We start from the raw sequence: 21,561 nt of genomic DNA on the forward strand, positions 1-21,561 counted from the left end.
CTGAGTGATGCTTGGAACCTCTATACACTTACCTGGGAGCAAGCCTCATTGAACTCAGTGGGACTTATTTCTGAGTAGAAATACATAGGTTTCCGAGCGGCTAGTCTTATCGCCACACTCCATTTTAAGACTTGAACACCAAGTCTTTGTTTAACATTCCGCTGGATGAAGAGTTCTGGACACTGCGAAGGCTCGCTAGCTATTTTGTGGGCATTTTGGGGGGGTCGGAGGCGGGGTCGCTGCTGATAAAGGCTAACCGTGGCGCTCTCTCTCTCACGGACGGACCCACACGGCCTCCTTTGCTTTTAAGTGCTTTACGGCTCGGTTACTTTCCTTTAAGAACAGCACAGTCTGATTCCCCGCGTCCTCTTCCAATCAAACATATCCCGCATTATAGATTATTATATATAATAATATAGATTAATAATAATAATAATAATAATAATAATAATAATAATAATAATAATAATAATAATAAATAATACTACATTTTTATTTATACCCCGCCCGCCCCAGCCAAGACCGGGCTCAGGGCGGCTAACAACCAATAGTTGATTAAAATACAATTTAAAAGATTAAGACACAACATTAAAACATTAGGATGCAGCCTCTTCACAGGAGGAGAAAGGAAAAAGAAAGAGCGGTAGGGAAGTAAACGCACACACACACACGAAATCCCGTTGCAAGCAGTTTCCCAAGGAATCCTTTCGAAAAAAATATACAGTGGGTGCGGGGCGGGGGAAATGATCGCAGCCCCCACCTCCCCCAGCCTTGGTGTTGTTGGGGACTGGGGAATCAGCAGCGCGTTAAAAGGCAACAGCCAGCCATTCAGCGACCCTTCCCCGAGGCTCATGACGAACTTGCAGTCCTGCCTCCCGGCGAGACAGGCTCGATCCTGCCCCCGAGAGCGAGGCAGGGGGAAAAGAGGGAAACGGGAGGGCGAGCGACTGTAAATATTCTAGGTCAGAGCACAAAAGAATCGCGGCCAACCAATCAGCGCCTCTTACGGGGCACTTTGTCACATTCAGTTCCATTCTGGTGTCTCCGCGTTCCACGGACCATTCCATTTTTCGGGGGGGGAGGCTTTCTCGCCCTCCTTGCGCTTCTCCGGCGCCGTGGGGCCACGGAGCAGAACCGCTCCGGCGCAGCAGGATCCAAACACCGAGGCCTTGGAGCTCGTCTCTGATTCCCTTTTCCCCGCCGCTCTTTTCCGTACCTTTCGACGCGACTTTGCTTTCCCACCCCCCCGCACGGAGGAAATGGTTCAGCCCGGCTGGATATAAAACGACGCCGCCGGCACATGCTTCTTTTAGACGGAGAGCGAGCGCGCTTGGAGGGCGAAGCGGCGTGTTTGCGCGCTTGTGTGAAAGTGGCGCTGGGGTGCGGGGCAGCTGGCGAGTTGGGGGGGGTTGGAGAGGAGGAGGAAGCACCTTACTCGCTGTGCAATAATAGTCATAAGAGAAAAAGAGCGCCCCGATTTTCTTGCAGAGGGGAGGAAAAGGGAGCCTATAGCGAAGGTGCCTTTTCTCGTTCGCCAGTAGGGGCGGCGGCGGCGAAAGCAGCAGCAGCAGCCAAGCCCCGTGCCTGTTTTAATCACAGCGCCCCGGCTCCCTCCTTCACCCGTCCAGCCTTACGAGGCTTGTGTGGCCAGCTGAGAGAGGGAGAAGCGAGCTTAAGAGTTTCAGGGGAGAGGGATCGCCGTGGGTGCCTCCTTTCTTCCTCAAACACGCTTCCCCGCCGACCTCCCCAGAGTATATTGCACATTACTGTTGCCTTCTCCAAGGGCTGGTCAAACCCGATCTCGTCTAATCCCCCCCGCCACAGCTCCTGCCACCCCTGCCCTGTTTTCCAAGTGTCCCTCTCGGCTAAGGGGGAGCTTTGTCCTGCTCACTCTGCCCCAGCAGCGTCCGTGCCTTCCTCCTGAAAAGCGAAGCAGCATGAGCATGGCAAACGAAACATACCTCCTCATAAAAGACATAAGGGCCGGACTGAAAAATTTAAATGTCATCTTTATTGTGCTAGAGATCGGTAAGTGGGGTCCCGTGGAACTGTCGTGCTTTTGTTTGTTTTTCACTCCCCGACTTCCTTGGCCCGCGTTCTAGGTGTGCAAATGTATGTGTGTGTGTGTGAGAGAGAGAGAGAGAGAGAGAGGAGTTGACACGTGTCCGCTTTTCAGGGAAAAGAGTTGAGTCCACTTTCTCTAAATCTGTCCTTAAATAGACCCACTTTTAGGGTCCAGAGTGGCTCCTTCCCTGGGCTTTGGCGAAAGTTGCAGGTCCTTTCGCGCCCAGGCAAAGTTGCATTTTCAAAAGGATGTTGTGTCCCCTTGTTCGAAGGACGTTTGCTCAAACCACCTTTCTTTTTCTCTCCCCTCCCCTGTTTCCCCCCCCCTTTCCATATTCCCTTGCAGGCCGTGTCACCAAAACCAAAGATGGGCACGAAGTGCGATCGTGCAAAGTAGCCGACAAGTCAGGTAGCATCCTCATCTCGGTGTGGGATGAACTTGGCAGCCTCATTCAGCCGGGAGATATTATCCGGTTGACCAAAGGGTATGTATGTGTTTCCGACAGTGGGGTTAGGCCGAGTGAGCGGCCTCTGCCCAGCCGCTCTTTTGTTTCGTTGCTGAAGCAACTGGCTGACTCAGTGTGTTCCTGTTAACGCTTTGGGCTTCCTCTCCCTTTCTTAGAATCGGTAATTGGTGTAGCAGGAGGAGGGGAAGGGAAAACAACATCTCGCGGGGCCAGATTAGAGGTGAAACCAGAGTGCTCATTTCCCCTTGCTGTGTGTATATAGAGGAAGTTGCCTTTTGCTGGGTCCTTTATTATTATTTATTGCATTTAATATCCCACCCATTTCTCCCAAGGAGCTCCAGGTATGGCAAGTATGATTCTCCCCCTGCTCCATTAATCCCCACAACCATTACCTTGCGAGGTAGGTCTGGCTGAGAGACCATGACTGGTCACCCACTGAGTCGTAGAATGGTAGAGTTGGAGGCGACCCCGAGGGTCATCTGGTCCAACCCCCTGCAATAGTAATAAAATAAGTAAATAATAATTTATTATTTAGACCCCCACCCGTCTGGCTGGGTTTCCCCGGCCACTCTGGGCGGCTCCCGACAGAATAAAGCATTAAAAACTTCCCTAAACAGGGCTGCCTTCAGATGCAATGCAGGAATCTTAGCTACGGCCGTCATAGTGGGTTAAGCAAGCAAGCTCCTTGTTTTCTCCTGCCCCTGGAGGCTAGGACCCAAATCAATGGGATCAAGTGCAAAGAAAGCATATTCCCTCCCATTCCGCTTTTGAGCCACTTGAATCCATTGGCTTGAGTCCTAGCCTCTGGGGCAGGAGAAAGCAAGGGGCTTCATGGATTTCAACCCTGGCCTCCTCTGACTGGCAGTGGGTCTCCTCTGACCGGCAGGGAAGGGCTCTGGAGCATGTGCTTCCAGGTTCAATCCCCAGAATCTCCAGGCAGGTGTTCCCCGCCCCCTCCCCCCCCCCCGGTCTGGAATCCTGGAGAGCCACTGCCAATCGGCAGTGCCAGGGTGGATGAACCCAGTGGTGATAATAATAATACAGTGGTACCTCGGGTTACATACGCTTCAGGTTACATACACTTCAGGTTACAGACTCTGCTAACCCAGAAATAGTACCTCGGGTTAAGAACTTTGCTTCAGGATGAGAACAGAAATCGTGCAGCGGCGGCGCAGTGGCAGCAGGAGGCCCCATTAGCTAAAGTGGTGCTTCAGGTTAAGAATAGTCTCAGGTTAAGAACAGACCTCTAGAACGAATTAAGTTCTTAACCCGAGGTACCACTGTAATAATATATTATTTATACCCCATCCATCTGGCTGGGTTTCCCCAGCCACTCTGCGCGGCTCCCAACAGAATATTAAAAACATAATCAAACATCAAACACTAAAAACTTCCCTAAACAGGGCTGCCTTCAGATGTCTTCTAAAAGTCAGATAGTTGTTTATTTCCTCGGTCCAGTATACCTGAAGGAGCGTCTCCACCCCCATCATTCTGCCCGGACGCTGAGGTCCAGCGCCGAGGGCCTTCTGGCGATTCCCTCATTGCGAGAAGCTAAGCTACAGGGAACCAGGCAGAGGGCCTTCTCGGTAGTGGCGCCCGCCCTGTGGAACACCCTTCCAGCAGATGTCAAAGCGATAAACAACTACCTGACATTCAGGAGACATCTTAAGGCAGCCCTGTTCAGGGAAGTTTTTAACGTGTGATATTTTATTGTATTTTTGGTTTTTATGGAAGCCGCCCAGAGTGGCTGGGGAGGCCCAGCCAGATGGGCGGGGTATAAATAATAAATAATAATAATTATTATTAATATTATTATTATTCCTTGACATCTGATGGGAGGGCGTTCCATAGGGCGGGTGCCACTACCGAGAAGGCCCTCTGCCTGCTTCCCTGTAACCTCACTTCTTGCAGTGAGGGAAGGCCCTCGGCACTGGACCTCAGTGTCCGGGCAGAACGATGGGGATGGAGACGCTCCTTCAGTTTGACTTGACAGCTTACCTGTGCTCCTAGGGCGACCTGCACGCAGAGTGTGCGCATGCTCTTCTTCTGACCTTAGACCTCTGTCGGGGCCTAGCTTTTAAAGCAAAAGGGACGTTTCCAGCCCCCCTTCCCAAACTCACTCGCCTCTCTACAGATGCTAGATTTAGAGGGAACCATGTGGGGAAGCAAGGCCCACTCCTCAGTTCTCCTTGCCCCTCCTTCCCTTCCTTTGAACATGATTGGGGCAGATCCAGGATTTAAACAGATGGGTTTGCTGCTGTCACATGCGGCTTGGCTCACAAGGTTGCAGCCTTGACCACACTGGTCGATGAGTCATCTCTTAAAAGCTGGTGGCTTCTTATTTTCCTTAAAGGAAGCATTGAGACACCCTCTTTTCCTGAACGTTCTGTTTTGAGCTGGATAGGCCAAGAGTCAATTTGGCATATTTTAGTGGGTTCAGTAATAGCTGAAGCAGAACCCACACTTTGTGTCGTCCTAAAAAGTCCTGTGATGAGAGAAGACTTTAAGGCACAGTGTGAGCCAGGGGAATTTTCTTCTCCCCCCACAACCAGATTACCTCTCTGGGTAGGGGCTGTTTTGGAGTTCCGCAGAAGAAAAACTGCACTCCCAACTTGCAGCTGCTGCATAAACACCTTCCTGTCCCCCAGGCCCCGGTTTTTCATTATTACAAAAATTAACGCTGCAACATTCCAACTCATTCATGCGGTTTTGCTGTTGGTAACATTTAGTGTTTCCCCAGCCCACAGGGATCTGCTTCCAAACACTTCACCCATCTAAATTGTGTGCGTGCCATACCTGTATGACAGGCACACAATTCACCTCTGGTGTCATGCAGGCCGTAGGTTGGGTTATAGCCCTGGTCACATGATGAGGCAAGAGCACAGATTTCCCGAGAAGCAAACCAGTCATACTTCAGGATTATTATATTTTAAAGGGTGCACACTTAAAGTGTGTTGTTGTCGTTTAGTCGTGTCCGACTCTTCGTGACCCCATGGACCAGAGCACGCCAGGCACTCCTGTGTCTTCCACTGCCTCCCGCAGTTTAGTCAAACTCAAGCTGGTAGCTTCGAGAACACTGTCCAACCATCTCGTCCCCTGTCGTCCCCTTCTCCTTGTGCCCTCCATCTTTCCCAACATCAGGGTCTTTCCCAGGGAGTCTCCTCTTCTCACGAGGTGGCCAAAGTATTGGAGCCTCAGCTTCAGGATCTGTCCTTCCAGTGAGCACTCAGGGCTGATTTCCTTAAGAGTGGAGAGGTTTGATCTTCTTGCAGTCCGTGGGACTCTCAAGAGTTTTCCTCCAGCACCAAAATTCAAAAGCATCAATTCTTCGGCGATCAGCCTTCTTGATGGTCCAGCTCTCACTTCCATACATCACTACCGGGAAAACCATGGCTTAAGTAGCCCAATACACATTAAAATCTCAAGGCCAGCTATCCCCAGCCTCTTCCCTCTTTCCCTAGCAGAATAGGATCTGTGGATCTGAGCATGTTCCTTCTGGATAATCAAAGCGGTAGCTGGGCTTGCTTGCACAAGCCTTAACAAGTCACGAACGCCAGCATGGCCTTGTATGCTGCTTTGAAATCTGATCTGTTAGGGGACCGAGGGTGCAACGTAATGTAATTTTTGAAAGAAGCAACCAACTCTTTCTGCGTCCTCTTTCGATGAGCTCTCACCGTGCGCAGAGGAGAGGTTGGCTTTCTTTAGCGTGAAGAGAAGCAGAACTAGCAATTAGTAAAAGCATCTGCTTCTATTACAAGTGTGCTATATTTTCACGTGACAAACGCAGTCCAGAGGAACGCTGGTGGGTCGCTGGGTTCGCCATGTCAAATTGCTTTTGTAAACATAATTCAAAAACAAAAGTATATTTACTTGCACTCACAGAGGGTTGATCAACTGCTTTTGTTTTAATATTTTAAAGGTTTCAGATTGGTGGTGGCCTTTTTTGATGCATTTTTGAGAGAGAAAATCCTGCCTGTATTTTGTGTGCAAGAGCTTTCTGGCTTTCAGCAAAGGAGGTCACATTGCCTATGTTCTATGACCTACCTTGCAGGCAGGTTGTAAGGATTCCTGAGATAATGTTTGCAATCTGCTTTGAACATGCAAAGGTATTCTAAAGCGCTAGGTACTTTTATTGTGAATGAGGTTGAAACGGTAAGCACCAAGCGTCTGTGAAAATAATACCCTCTTTGCAAAAGTCTATAGTCTGATCTTAAAGGGAAGCGTAATCATTTCTTAAAAGAGTGAAATGGGATGTGTTCAACAGTCATAGAATTCCCATTGTGAGCTACAATTTAGTCTGTGCAAAAGTATTAATAATAATAATAATAATAATAATAATAATAATAATAATAATAATAATTATTTTCTCCCAGCCATTATGGATGGCTTACAGTACATACAACAATCTTGTTGTTTAGTCGTGTCCGACTTTTCGTGACCCCATGGACCAGAGCACGCCAGGCACTCCTGTCTTCCACTGCCTCCTGCAGTTTGGTCAAACTCATGTTGGTAGCTTTGAGAACACTGTTCAACCATCTCATCCTCTGTCGCCCCCTTCTCCTTGTGCCCTCAATCTTTCCCAACATCAGGGTCTTTTCCAGGGAGTCTTCATAGTAAAACATAAAACATTAAAAACCTCCTTAGGGCCATAACTTCTCCCTCCTTACATGGTGATGGCAGATTCCCATAGTCACCTGAAAGCCAATCAAAGAAGCTAAAATAACCCCTTTAATGGTTCCTTTTCCTTTGGATTAATGAGGTGTATGATAACAATGGCAGAGGGCAAGCAATGTCTCCAAGGCCACACGTACTGCTAGGATGGTGAGCAAATATTGTTTGTTGGAATTAGACTGGGCTGACCTATGAACAACGATAAAATTCGTTGAGTGACCATGGGTCAAATTATTCCCTGCCTAAAACCACACCTAGCTCACAGGCTTCTCCTGGAGACAAAATGTCAACCTGTCACCTAGAGCTCTTTGGGAGAAGGCTTGGATACAAATGTGACAAAACACAAAAAAGGAACTCGCAGTGGCCCACTTGGTACATAATGTTAAACCATGGGTTGTTTCGCAAACTGTAAGATCATCATGAGTTGTCCCACAAGCGATCAGCCAAACGATGGCTTGATTATCCAAAGTTTGGTTTCTTTACCTGTGTGTGTGTGTGTTTGTGTGTGTATGGTGGTTAAGAGCGGTAGTCTCGTAATCTGGTGAACTGGGTTCGCATCTCCGCTCCTCCACATGCAGCTGCTGGGTGACCTTGGGCCAGTCACGCTTCTTTGAAGTCTCTCAGCCCTACTCACCTCACAGAGTGTTTGTTGTGGGGGAGGAAGGGAACGGAGATTGTTAGCTGCTTTGAGACTCCTTCGGGTAGTGATAAAGCGGGATATCAAATCCAAAATCTTCTCTTCGTCTTCTTCCTTATGCCTTTGAAAGTTGGTGAGCGTTTGTGGTGGGATGGCAAAAGAGACCATGGTTAAGGAAGAGGGCTGGGTTCATGGCATAACACTAAGCCGTAATTAAAACAAACCAAAGTGTTTTTTTAATGTCAACACGCAACCCATGGCTTCAGACCATGGTTTGTTGGCAGTAAACAAACCGCAGCTAAGTTGCTGGGCCGGGTTTGCTCACAACACTAAGCCATAGTTCCATAAGCCATGGCTCAGTGTCGCATTCTAGCCAGGCTAGCAAGAACGTTAATTATTGGTTTCAGTGCAAAATACAACAATGGCTGCTTATTTAAGGCCATTTGGAGAGTTCCTGGCTGCCTATATTGCATGCACATGCCACTGGATTTCACCCCTAGGCTCATTTGTAATCTCTTCAAGTTACAACTTGGCACAAAATGCCGTGTTAAGGTCACTTTCCATTTGCGTCATCTTAGCAGAACTAATATGTGACTGACGGGTGGAGCTAATATAGAGTGGCTGGCTTACTTGTTCGGACACCGATAAAACGTATACCGCTTGTGCCAGCAGTCTGTGTGACAGCCTTAGAAACACTAGTGGCAGAGAGGCAGACAGTATCTTGGATGCCTACTAATGGTTTATTGCCAAACCTCAGGAACAGGTCCATTTACTAGCTTTATAAACAAAAATTGCATTTGTTAATGATCTTTTAAGAGCCAAACTGTAACTGAGCAGGTCTCCCAACCTGTGGGGGAAGGTAGTTATAAGTGCAATGTGAAAATCCAAACGTCATTTCCCCTCGCATCATTTAGTTCAGGGTTTCCCAAATTTGGGTCTCCAGCTGTTTTGGGACTACAATTCCCATCATCCCTGACCAATGGTCCTGCTAGCAAGGGATGATGGGAGTTGTAGTCCCAAAACAGCTGGAGACCCAAGTTTGGGGAACCCTGTTTGGTTGTCCCTCTCTTTTGCATTTGGCAAAAAGAAAGAAAGGGAAAAACAGTTGATCGCTGGTTAAAAACCAAAGTTTGAAGGTCATGCACATGAATCAAAACAAACTTTCATTCTTGCAGGCAAATATTCACTACGTATAAAGGATTTACTTGTGGGAGATAGGGAATTCTGCCAAAGGATGTCTTTTGTTGCGCTTGCAATAAATGGAAGCTTTCTTGTTTCTATACCCCAGTAGTGTCTCAAGTTCCCATTTGACAATGTTTGATTTGTGCTCTTTTCGTGTTTATACATCTATGCACATGTACAAGAGAGGGACAAATCATACATACACTCAGAGAATGTAGTAATGAAAGGGAATGATCTTGCAAGTCACACAGGGCGCTTCAGCAGAACGCTTGGTGTGTTGTTGCAAATGGCTTTTAATAAATGCTCCTGACTCGGTTAAAAGTTGGTCATGCTGACATACCATTGAGATCAGTGGGACCAATTACTTGCGGCTAATTTAAGTCCTACCGATTGCCGTGGCACTTAAATGTGCCTAACTTCACCTGAACTGGAGCTTTAACCCTCCAACCCTCACAACTGTGCAAAACCTTTGGCTATACAGTAGCAAAAAAAATAAAAATCTCGATGTGCAGAGCTATGGGTAGATCGGAGCTGCAATAAAACACCTGCTAAAAATTAAGCTGCTGGTGTCTTGTGTCAGCTCTGCAGTTAGGATTAAGTGGCTGAGCAATTTTCAGCATGTTTTGAAGCAGATAGACCCTCCAGATGTTCCCCCATTGCTGCTCTAAAGTGAAGGAAACTACTTTTTTTTAATGGCATTCCAGGAGAAAGCATGGATGCTGCAAGTATTGTCATACTAGCAGTGGCTGTACTAAAAGGGATTAGACAAGATAGGGGAGGAACAGTTCATCAATAGCTACTAGTCATGATGGGCAATGTGTTAGCTCCAGAATCAGAGACACCATGCATCTGATTACCATTAGAAAGCAGCAGCTTATGTTCTGCTTAAGGTTTTCTCAAAAGGCACCTGGTTGGCCATCTCCGGAAGTGGAAAGCTCTGTTAGATGGTCTGATTCCGCGGGGCACCCCATTGGATGAATGGATGAGTCCTCGAGTGTGAGAGAATGCTTAAAACCCAACCATTGTAGTAACGACAGAACTTAGTTTGGCGCCAGGAAACCTCTGAGAGAGTTGCATAACTTTGGGTGCATGAACGGACCAAGAAGCGAAACACCGCTCAGAGAAAGGCAATGTCCTTGTGGACAGAGACAAATGGAACCAGTTGTGCATGTTCTTTTTTCTTTTATTAAGTTTATTTTGCAACACATACACACACACACACACACACACACACTCACAAAAATGCACAATCGAAAGCAAAGAACAAAAAACAATTAATTACAAATAAAACATAATAACATACACAAACTTACACAGATCAAACAATCAACTATATATATATGTGTGTGTGTGTGTGTGTATATATATATAATTTCAATTCTACTTTTCTTCCAATTGACTTCCTTCATCCTCAACACGGTTCTCTTTTCGTTTTTGGTAAACTGTCTCCTTCTTAGTTCATTATTACTCCTTTTTCTTTCTGTTTTTAGCTTTTATACCATGATTTACTTTGCAGAAGTTAAATCGAAACAAGTCAAAGTATTAATTTGAGGGCACTGCTTTTTCAGGCATTCTCTATATTTTCCCCATTCTTTTTGAAATTTTTTCTTGGGCTGACCCCTAATGGCTTCTGTCAATCTAGCCAATTCAATACAGTCAAATCATTTATCTTGCCACTCTTTTTCTGTCGCCAGTTGCACATGTTCTTTTGTGCTGCCTCCGTCTGGTATCAGACAATTCAATCTAGGTTGGTTGGTCGTAGGGAGTGGAATTCGGACGAATGCAAGGTGGCTTTCCTAATGTTAGCAGTCAGGTTTCTGCAACACACAATAAGGCTTCATGGATGCTGTACAACACTAACTTAAATGTTAGCCGCAGTGTTGCTGTTTTGTAATGATTGGGTTGTTGTTTGTTTGTGTTGATCCCTACTGGAATCATGTACATAGGGCAATAAAAGTTTGAGCATCTGACTAAGAAATGACCTGTGAGTACAAAAACTTCAAGAAAGAATGGGGGGGGGGGAATTATAATTTACTTAGGAGGTAAGCAGATGAAAACATTAGCAGGATTTGAATCCCACTTGTAATGTAACAAATACTATGGACAATATGGAGAGAGATAAAATATAGACTATAAAATAATATGCAGTTGAAAATGTTGACCGTAGGACCCATGGAGGGGATGGGAAGACTTGAAATTCAGATAAATCTCTCTACAGTCATATCTCTTGTTGTGTTTGCTTCACATTGCGGCTTTTCGGGTTGTGAACACGGCAAACCCAGAAGTTTATACTTCCAGGTTTCGCCACACGCGCAGAAGTGTCGTGCGCGCTTCTCGCATGCGCAGAAACACTCTGTTGTGCTTGCAGAGAAGCGCCGCTCTAGTTACGGACTTTTTGGGGTGCGAATGGCACCACAGAATGGATCGTGTCTGCAACTAGAGGTACCACTGTATACGGATATGTATTTGGTTTTGTTATAAATTTATATCTGTAAAACAAATAAAAACAATTTCAAAAAAGAAAGGAAGAAATGACCTGCCAGAGGCTGCCTTGCTGGCGAAATCTGAAAGCTGCACACTTAAGGTTAGCGCTAAAGTCCTATTGATTTTGGTGGTGTGTGTGTGGTCCACTCTCCCATTGGATTTTCTGAGAGGAAGATGTGCTTAACCCAACCCTCTCCTCCCCCCCATCAAAACCCAAACCCTGGTCAAGCCTGGGCATTAATTACACCCCCCCTCCCCTGGTGCTTTCTAACGCTTCTGGCGTTTCTCTTGGCTAGGTACGCATCTCTGTGGAAAGGATGTCTCACGCTTTACACCGGAAGGGGAGGCGAGCTTCAGAAAATCGGGGAGTGAGTATCTCGCTTTACACGTGCGCTCAGTTGCTCTCGAAGCCTTGCGCTTCGCAGGCTGGAGCGGTAGGTATCAAATGCCGCCTTGCAAGCGTCTGCCCAACCTGCCCTTGCTTTCTGGGGTTTAGCAAAGTACTCTCTGCCCAAAGAGCCTTGTTCCCGATCCGTTTGGCTTTCCTCGATCTCAATATTATTTTTTCTGACAAGTCTGTGGGGAACTCTGCTTATGTAACAGACGGCTTGCTCAGCTATGCATCCATCTGGCCTGAATGCCTTGACTTAAGTACACCTGCGAACAGGTAAGTGTTCAGCCGCCTAAGCTGCCTCCTTTGTTGTGGGTTAACGCATTGTCGTTTTCAAGGACTTGCAGTGCCGAAAACTGAAGTCCTCTATTTAATCCACAGGCTAGGTACGGTAGAGGCTTCTACATTCTGGCTCTGGTAATGAGCTCCAGCCTTTTCCTGCGGGAGCCAGCCTCTCTAGGGGTGTAAAGGTAAATTTCCCCCTTCCGTCGAGCTAGAGCCTCTGGGGTCATGGCGGTCTAAGATGTCACGGGCAAATGCTGCTGGCTTGCTTTCTCGAGCATAAGCCTCCGTCGTGACCAGGCAGTCCGTCGAGACCTGTAATGGAAAGTTCGGGAGCAGAGTGCTGGGCATTGTTGGCAAGCTGGAATGTGTCACTTTGGGGACTGGTTTACCCGGGCACCTGTGCTTGTGTGGAGGGGCAATTGCAGAATAACGCTTCGTTGCATCAGATAGTTGCAACTTCCTGTATCCCCCCCCAGGCGCCTGTGATGTTCATTCAGGGTGAACCAGGCCAAAATGCAGAGGAATGTTGTGAAAACATTACAGCTGTAGGAGGAGGACGTAGGAACCTGCCTTATTCTGAGGAGCCAGGCCATTGGTCCATTTAGCTCAGTATTATCCACTCTGATTGGCTGGCTTCCTAGGGTTTCAAGGCAGGGGTCTATGGCAGCTCTCCCTAGAAACACCAGGGATTAAACCTTTGGCATTCTACATGCCCAACAGATGTTCTGTTGCTGAGCTGTGGCTCTTAGCCACAGAAAGTTAGACATCGTCTGTCTAAGGCTATGTGTGGCTGCGTTTGTGGTCTGATCTGCCGAAAGTGATATTTGATTATTCATAATTGAGGCCATTTTCATAATGTATTACAGGCATAGGCAAACTCGGCCCTCCAGATGTTTTGAGACTACAACTCCCATCACCCCTCGGTAACAGGACCAGTGGCCAGGGATGATGGGAGTTGTAGTCCCAAAACTTCTGTAGGGTCGAGTTGGCCTATGCCTGGTGTATTAGCTTCTGCTATATTGGGAGTGTTTCCCAAAATTGGAATGTCAGGGGGGGATAGTCTAGGGTTAGTACTAACTCAGAAAATAAATCTTATTTCCCATCACTGCATAAAATTATTGCCCCATCGCCTCTTAATTTGAATGATGTTGGAATGTTTTAATCTCAAAATAAATTACTGCAAGAATTAAAAAAACATATGCTTTTCGTCATCCTAAGTGATATCATTTTGAAAGGATTAGTGTAAGATTCTGGAATGTAGCTGACTTAAGTGTGGCTAGATCAGTCTTCAACCTGGTGCCACCTTAACTATTTTGGACTTCAATTCCCATCATCCCTGGTCCAAATGGCTCTGCTGGTGGGAGCTGTGCTCCGACATAGGTGGATTGCACCCGGTAGTTAATGTGGAGTGTTGCTTGTGCAGCTGGAATTATTTTATAAATAGAATAAGGTGCATCGAATGAACAATAACCGGGAGTCACAGTTGGTTCTGTTTTGACGCCTGTGGTTCCTTTAGCTTAAAATGCAAAGCAGGCCTGCAAGATGTTTCTGATGGTGACAAATGCCACTCGAACTAAATTTTCTCCAGATTGAGAAATGCTTGAGAATTGCCTGGCTGGTTCCAAGTTGGGCCCTGCTTTATAGCACGGCACACTGCAGTGCGGAACAACTGTTGCTTTGCAGCGTTCGACTTCGTTGGAACTTAACAGCACAGGATCGCAGCCTTCGTTATGGATTTGGCGTTCTTAGGCATTCCCGTTTTTTTTTAACTTCTGCAATCGGTTCTAGCCACTGACATCTTCTGCGTGGTCTGATCCTAGGCATGCTTCGTTCGATACAAGCTCCTCTTTAATTCAGCAGGACTTGCTCCTAAGTGTTTGCAGCTGTGTATCTTTTATGGCGATGAACGGAATATTTGCTGTGTATCCTTTATGAAGACGAATACAGTGGTGCCCCGCAAGACGAATGCCTCGCAAGACGGAAAACTCGCTAGACGAAAGAGTTTTGCGTTTTGGAGGTGCTTCGCAAAACGAATTTCCTATGGGCTTGCTTCGCAAGACGACAATGTCTTGCGAGTTCCTGCTGGTTTTTTCCCCCTTCTCCCCCCTTTTTCTAAGCCGCTAAGCCACTTATCAGCTGATCCGATCAGCAGATAAGCTGCTAATAGCGCTAATCCGTCAATGGGCTTGCTTTGCAAGACGAAAAAACCGCTAGACGAAGAGAATCACAGAACGGATTCTTTTCGTCTTGCGAGGCACCACTGTAGACTGTCAAGCGTGACCCACCTGCTGACTTGCGGTCTTGCAAAAGGAAGAAGCAGGGACAACTTTTATGCATGCTTGGAGCATCAACCTATTTGGGTGCAAGCTCCGTCGGAATCGATAGGATAGACTTCCAAGTGGAGCATATGTAGAGCTGGGCTTCTTCATATCTCCTGGTCTAGTTTCTGGGATGGGAGTGGGGGCATTAGCATCTGGTGCTAATGCCCTTACTGAGGGAAGAGGGGGTGGCGGCTCTGGAATTTGAAACAAGGCATGCACTGGTCCCTGGAAGTGGGATGAGGAGAGCTGAGGAAAGAAATCTCCACACTCCCTCTCACGAGCTTGTTTTTCCTTGCAGGTTCTGCATGGTGTACTCGGAAGTGCCCAACTTCAGTGAGCCCAGCTCGGATCACCCTGGGCAGCCCAGCAAAGTGGTATGTGCCATCTTGTGCAGCATCGTAACATGTCCACAACTGAGGCGCAGACAAACCCTTAACAGTGTGGCCTATGAAGTGGTACCTCGGGTTACAGACGCTTCTGGTTACAGACTCTGCTAACCCAGAAATAGTACCTCGGGTTAAGAACTTTGCTTCAGGATGGGAACAGAAATCGTGCTCTGGCGGCACGGCAGCAGCAGGAGGCCCCATTAGCTAAAGTGGCACCTCAGGTAAAGAACAGTTTCAGGCTAAGAACGGACCTCCGGAACGAATTAAGTTCTTAACCCGAGGTACCACTGTACAGGAGTGGGCTTCTCCTATGGGAGGAGAGGAGCATCTTAAAAGGACAAGAGGAACAAGAATTAGCTTAGTCTCGTGGATACAGTGGTACCTCTGGTTAAGAACTTAATTCGTTCCGGAGGTCCGTTCTTAAGCGTCTGTAACCTGAGGTACCACTGTACTGTTTCTCCAAGCCCCCACAGTTCTTTCTGTACCATGGTTGTCTTAATATATCTCTCTCTCTCTCTCTCTCTCTCTCTCTCTCTCTCTCTCTCCATTCCTTTTAAAGGCCCAGAGTGAGCAGAGTAACAATTCCCTTCCATCAACTAATCTGAGTTCTTGTACTTTTGGGCCTACTGGTAAGTGAGTGTGTGTTGTAAAATCATAATAATAAAGTTTCTGTCTTGGAAACAAAGGTTCAGGAACACCTGTGGCGGCAGGTTTAAACTATGGTTTACGGGAACAAAGATCGGAAGCCTATCGTTCGATCTCTGCAGCTTTCCACAAACCACAGTTGAAACCAGTTTTAATCTGGTTCGGGCTTAAACCAGAAATCGGATGCTTCCTGTCTCTTCTGGCCGGGCCAGAAGAGGGAAGTCTGTTTGTTCCTCACACTCAAGCGTTCTTATTCTTGTAATGTTAAAACACTGGTTTAGCGTTGACATCCAAACTGAGCCTATGGATTCAGAAGGAAAGTAGTTGAGCCGTGGGTTAACGCCCCCACCCCTCTGACTCCTCACTCTGGCACAGTTGGGCCTGTAACAACCTTCCCGCTCAGGTTGTGGCTTAAAGGGCACCTGGTGATTGGGAAGGGTGAGTCGTCAGGCACGAAGGTTTGGTTCCTCCAACTACCCATTGTGTTTCTCTTGCTTCTTGGGAGATGGTACTCCCATACAGGAAGGAGGAAACAGCAGGTAGGGTGTGGAGAAGCTGCTACATGGGGGTTGTGGGACTGTTGTGGATAGTAGGAGAGGCTATATTGATTAAATATCATCCTTCCTCACTCAGGCCTAGTGAGTCAAGTAGCAGAACACATTTCCCTTCTACAACAGGAAGCTAGTTTGCAGATTCATTTGAGTCTCTTTAGTTAAGCAATCCAGTCTGGGTTGCCCAGATTGGATTATTCCTGGTCAGTCCCCTTTTGTCCCTCTCAAGCTGAAAGGATCCTGCGCTGCCACCTTACACTGAAGTCAAGCTCCCATTTCCTTTGAGCGCTGTGCAGGTTTCAGCAAAACAACAACAACAAACTTGTGGTTACGTGAAACATCCTCAATACAGTGGTGCCCTGCAAGACGAATGCCTAGCAACACGAAAAACCCGCTAGACGAAAGGGTTTTCCGTTTTTCGATGCGCTTCGCAAGACGAATTTCCCTATGGGCTTGCTTCGCAAGACGAAAACGTCTTGCGATTTTTTTCGCTTCCCCCCTTTTTCTAAGCCGCTAATAGCCTTTTAGCCGCTAAGCCGCTAATAGCGCTAATCCGCTAATAGGGTTGCTTCGCAAGACGAAAAAACCGCTAGACGAAGAGACTCGCGGAACGGATTATTTTCGTCTTGCGAGGCACCACTGTAAACACACAAGATGTAACCGGCTGTACTTTTGAATAAATAAGGTATACTGTTGATTGTATCAAATTGTAGATTTCAACTGAAGTCTCATAAAGTTCAACGAGAAAAGCAGAAGACCCAGTGGATCAGTTCATTCTCTAGTCATAAGATCCATGTATGTATAAGTGTCTATTCCACCTGTCTGTTCATACAGTAAGTGTTACTGCAACCACTACTATGCTATAAGATCCACTATCCTGTAATATTACATATGCCTGTTCTGCTGATGAAGCCTAGGATGGCGAAACAAGGCTAATATTCCGGAAATACTTGCCTTAGACTCTGTGAAAGGATTCTGTGGATCTGTAACAACCCTTCTTGTGGATTATTGGACTCTATGTACTTTATGAGACTTCCGTTGAAATCTACAATTTGATACAATGAATAGTATATCTTATTTATTCAAAAGTACAGCCGGTTACGTCTTGTGTGTTTATTGTGCAGGTTTCAGCAGCATCCCGGTGCATTTTGCTATATCTGGGGTTTATACAGCGCTGGGAGAAGTTGCTCCTGCTGCTGCTGCTGCTAAGACACCGAAACACACGTCTTCCCTTGTTTTCTCCTTGCCGTTGGTTACTGTTGGCATGTGGATGGCAAAGCAAGCTGCTGTTAGGGACTTCGTGGTCTCTGCAGACACCTTCCCAGCTCACCTCAACCTCCAAGGTTCAGCGAATTGTGAGAGAGGCCAGCTTCATATACATGCAAAGCGGTCTCCTGGACCAAGAAGCTGCAGCGTAGACTGTCTGACGCGCGAATGTCTTGTGTCTCTGTGTTGTCTTTTATTCTTCTCGTTTGCTTTTGTAGGAAATGGTTTGCCAGCAGGACCAGAGCTGAGCGGAGTATCACCTGCTTATAATCATGTCTCCTCCTATGCAGGTACTGGGAGGGTCAGCGGGCGGGGCCCCGCCCCTCCTTCAGTGCCGTCCAATCACACGCGCCCCCCACAAAGCACAATGAGTAACGGGAGGGATCCCCGCAGAGCCTCAAAAAGATGACCCAGCCAAAAGACTCACTTGTCCGCCTAAACTCTGTATACGCCCTACTTGAACACTTAATTGCACTTTTATTTATGGTTAACTCTGTGTGTGTGGGAGGGTGAAGTTTGGTCTACTAGTTCTCTACCTTCTGTTGTCCAGAGAAGAGGATTTCCTCCCTGCCGCACACCTTTCTCTCTCTTCGCCATGCTCCCCCCAGGCTGAAAAACCCAGTGAAGCTGCTGAGAACCGCATGAGTCCAGGGGGGGAAATGTCTTAAAATAAGGGTCGAAGATGGAAATTGGGATTCCTTGTTGTGCATCAGATGTTCATGTCCAAAACAAACCTTGAGTGTGGTTGAATGCTTGTTTCCCCCCCCCCCTTCTCCTTTTCCTTTTTTCGGTTAAGTTTAAACTGCCTAGCCTTAAGGTGTGTTAATATCGTCTTTCTGCTGTCCTGACCAACTCCCATCGCGGCTAATGAAGGCTGGCAGATGGAACAAGGGGCAACTGCTCTGTTCCACCTGTGTGTATTGAAAATGCCCTGTGAGAAGTGGAGACGATCTGCCCAATGGTGGCATAAAAAAGGGGGCTGGTGTTTTCCCTCCGGTGGGGTGGGGTAAGTGATGGTGGCTGCGTTCGACTAGAGAAGGCGCACCTTCTCGTGCCAAACTATGCCTGCTGCTTCTCCAGGATCTATTTTAAAATCCCAGATTCTCTCCAGGAATGCAAAGCCCGCCTCTTTAGTTCAGTAGGCGCTGCTGCATTAGAAACAAATTGAAATTCTCAATGTACCTCTTGGATGGCTTGCAATTGACCTTCGTGGAAGCTGTGATGGCATCTGAAGATCCAGTAGGATACGGCTTTCGTAAAGCACAGCTTCTCAGAGGCCAGAGAGATTTTTTTGCCACTCGGTTCTGCAAACTGCATAAACCGGCCATTTTTTGTCAGCCCTGCCAATGTGCCCCCCCAGTGACGGATGGTGATTTCAAGTTTATTCTGTTGAGAGCGGTGCTGGGAGAAAGAGGTAGGGAATCCCCATACACAGAGAAACCATATGCCAGGCATTAATCTGGCTTGAGCTGTACTTCTTGACACACTGGTTTTCTTTTTGGAGCCCTCCATCCCACAAGTGTGTGTATTTGGGGGGGCGCATTCAACCTCACCCTTGCACCCCAGGGGAGTGTTTTACCTCTGTATCCTGCTGATGGATTCGGCCGGTGCAAAGTGTGTTTGGAGCGAAGAGCTAAAACGAAACCTGTGTATACGATTCGTGCCGGCATGCCTGCTTTTCTTGCAAGAGCCGCCCTCAAAATTCTCAAGGGCCAATTTGCACACGTAACGCTTTCTGCTTCTAGAGCTAATACCTCAGTTTCTAGAAAGGGCAGCCTTGTGCTGCTTAGTGCGAATTGTTTTCAAGCTGCTGAGTTCGGAAAGGGGGAAAATAACTCCCAGGGTCATGCAAAATATGTTCGGTTTTTCCTTTTTATATTGTAAGCATTCTCAATGTGTCTTTGTACTGGGTAACCCTAGAATTATTTTCAATCCTTTTTGTTTGTTTGGGGGGGAGAGAAATCTTATTTGGAATTCATGCAAATGCTGTAAAATGACTGTTTTTCCTTCTCTTTTTGTTATATTCTTGAAGCGGACCTCATAAATAAAAGTTGCACTAACCATGTAAAGCAAAAAGCAAAAAACCCCACCATTTCCCCCCTTGTCAAGATCATTTTCTGCTCTGAAATGTGTGTGTTTGATTTCATCTGTAACGATGCTTATTTGGAAACAGGTCTCACCAGCTATATTTCCAAGAATATATAGGAGTGGAGTGTGTTTCTTGCTTGGCGCCACTCTTAATCTGCAAACTTTTGATGAGCGTTTTTGCCATCTTCATCTTTCTTGTTTACAAAGGCTTCCTTTGCTTATAAAACATAAAGCAGTAATGACAATGATATACCGTATTTTTCACTCTATAAGACGCACCAGACCACAAGAGGCACCTAGTTTTTGGAGGAGGAAAACAAGAAAAAAAATATTCTGACTCTCAGAAGCCAGAACAGCAAGAGGGATCACTACGCAGTGAAAGCAGCAATCTCTCTTGCTGTTCTGGCTTCTGGGATAGCTGCGCAGCCTGCATTCACTCCATAAGACACACACACATTTCCCCTTACTTTTTAGGAAGGAAAAAGTGCATCTGATAGAGCGAAAAATACGGTAAATAAAAATACAGCAATGAGCATGGGTTTTCTGCCTGCATTGTGATCCTGCAAAATTCTGATCTGTGCTTCAGTAACTGGGCACTGTTGGAAAGCTTGCCATTCGAAAACAAGTTCTTCAGTAGCAGCGGCTCAGAGAGAAGCTGTGTTGGCTCACTTCTTAAAGGGCATTGAGGTAGTCGGTGTGGTGTTCTCCAAACACTGTGTGCTTCAACTTCCACCCACCCTCATCGTTGGCCATACTGGCTGGAGCCAATGGGATTTGGGAGTCTTGGCAACAGCAGGCTGGCTCCCTCAGATAGAGGTGATCTGGGGGTAACTGGGAAGTAGCCTCCCGGTTGTGTGGAACTTGAAGCGTTCGTTGGTTTACAACCACCAGTTCTCAGGCCATCGTAAACAGGTAAAGTATAAAATATCCAAACAAAGGGGTGCTGGTTGAGACTGGCACAACGGAAGCTTGTCTCTTTAGGGTGACCTTGCCAGCTAACCCACCCTGTTTAATTACATGTGGATGAGCTATGCTCTGAGCCCAAATGCCAGCTGCTCACAAAACGGATACATTAGAAGCATCGTACATGGTTGAAATCGCTAAATTGCAAGGAAGAGAAGCAAACTTGCTTGACTTCAGTGGCACGTTCTGTTTGGTTTGTCCTGAGCGTTGTACGGACCAGCTCAATGAAACCTTGATGTTTAAAGAGATGTTCTGGCAAAAGAAAGGGCAGAGCTGTTTTGGGAAGACACCCTTTCGCAGATGAACCCAAGAACATATTTATGGTTAGTAATATATCCATATGTATTTCCAGGTTTTAAATGTCTTGCTGTCCTTGATTAATCACTTTGTTCTTTTAAATTTTCTTAAGGGGAAACTGCATCAAGCCAAGAGAACTTGGGCTGAGGTGACACAGGAGGAGCCTCTACTTATTTTTGCCAGCCTTACTTCTGGATATTTCTTCAGTCCCCCACTCCCTGTTATGTAGTCGCTAAGAATACATATGGCTCTCGCTCATAATATAGCCTCAGCGCCCCACATGGGAAGAAAGAAACCTGTCTAACCCTTGACGGTTGCTTGGTTCATGACATAGAGGAAGGTTGAACAATTCTGCTGGGACAGCTTTCAGTGACAATGAGCATCGTTTAATGTTGTCTACCATTGTTCACCTTTGCCCCCTAAAGCAGTCTTCCTCAGCCTGCTGTCCCTCAGTTCTTGTTGGGGCTCCCATTTATCACTAACGATTGTCCAGGCTTTCTGACCTTGATGGGAGTTGTAGTCGAAGGCACCAAGTTTGGGAAAAGGCTGCCCTAAAAGTAACACCATTTTAAATACGATGGTTAGATGTCAACAGACCTCAACTTTCTGTATTTCAGAGGGTTGTTAACATCCTCATCCATGATCATTGTGAAATGAATACCCAGCCCAGTGTTGTTTTTTTTCTGGGGGTACAGTGGTACCTTGGTTCTCAAACTTAATCCAATCCGGAAGTCTGTTCCAAAACCAAAGCGTTCCAAAACCAAGGTGTGCTTTCCCACAGAAAGTAATACAAAATGGATTAATCTGTTCCAGACGTTTAAAAACAACCCCTGGAACAGCAATTTAACATGAATTTTACTATT

The 21,561-nt window shown here is 46.6% G+C and overlaps 1 protein-coding gene across 2 annotated transcripts; it reads left to right on the forward strand.

Moving 5' to 3' along the window:
- Nucleotides 1–1,387: 1,387 nt before the first annotated feature.
- NABP1 (nucleic acid binding protein 1) lies at nt 1,388–20,959 on the forward strand. Of its 2 annotated transcripts, none has more exons than XM_081183786.1 (6): nt 1,388–2,028; nt 2,411–2,549; nt 11,802–11,873; nt 14,801–14,876; nt 15,448–15,517; nt 17,641–19,439. In XM_081183786.1, the coding sequence occupies exons 1-6, from the start codon at nt 1,938–1,940 to the stop codon at nt 17,757–17,759; spliced, it is 567 nt and encodes a 188-aa protein (XP_081039912.1). In that variant the 5' UTR covers nt 1,388–1,937; the 3' UTR covers nt 17,760–19,439. The 2 variants fall into 2 exon arrangements, with proteins under 2 accessions (XP_081039912.1, XP_081039911.1); XM_081183785.1 differs by having other exon boundaries at nt 1,395–2,028; nt 17,569–20,959.
- The last annotated feature ends 602 nt before the right edge of the window (nt 20,960–21,561 follow it).

This window comes from Podarcis bocagei, assembly GCF_964188305.1.
Source record: "Podarcis bocagei genome assembly, chromosome: 1".
Taxonomy (NCBI): Eukaryota; Metazoa; Chordata; class Lepidosauria; order Squamata; family Lacertidae; genus Podarcis; species Podarcis bocagei.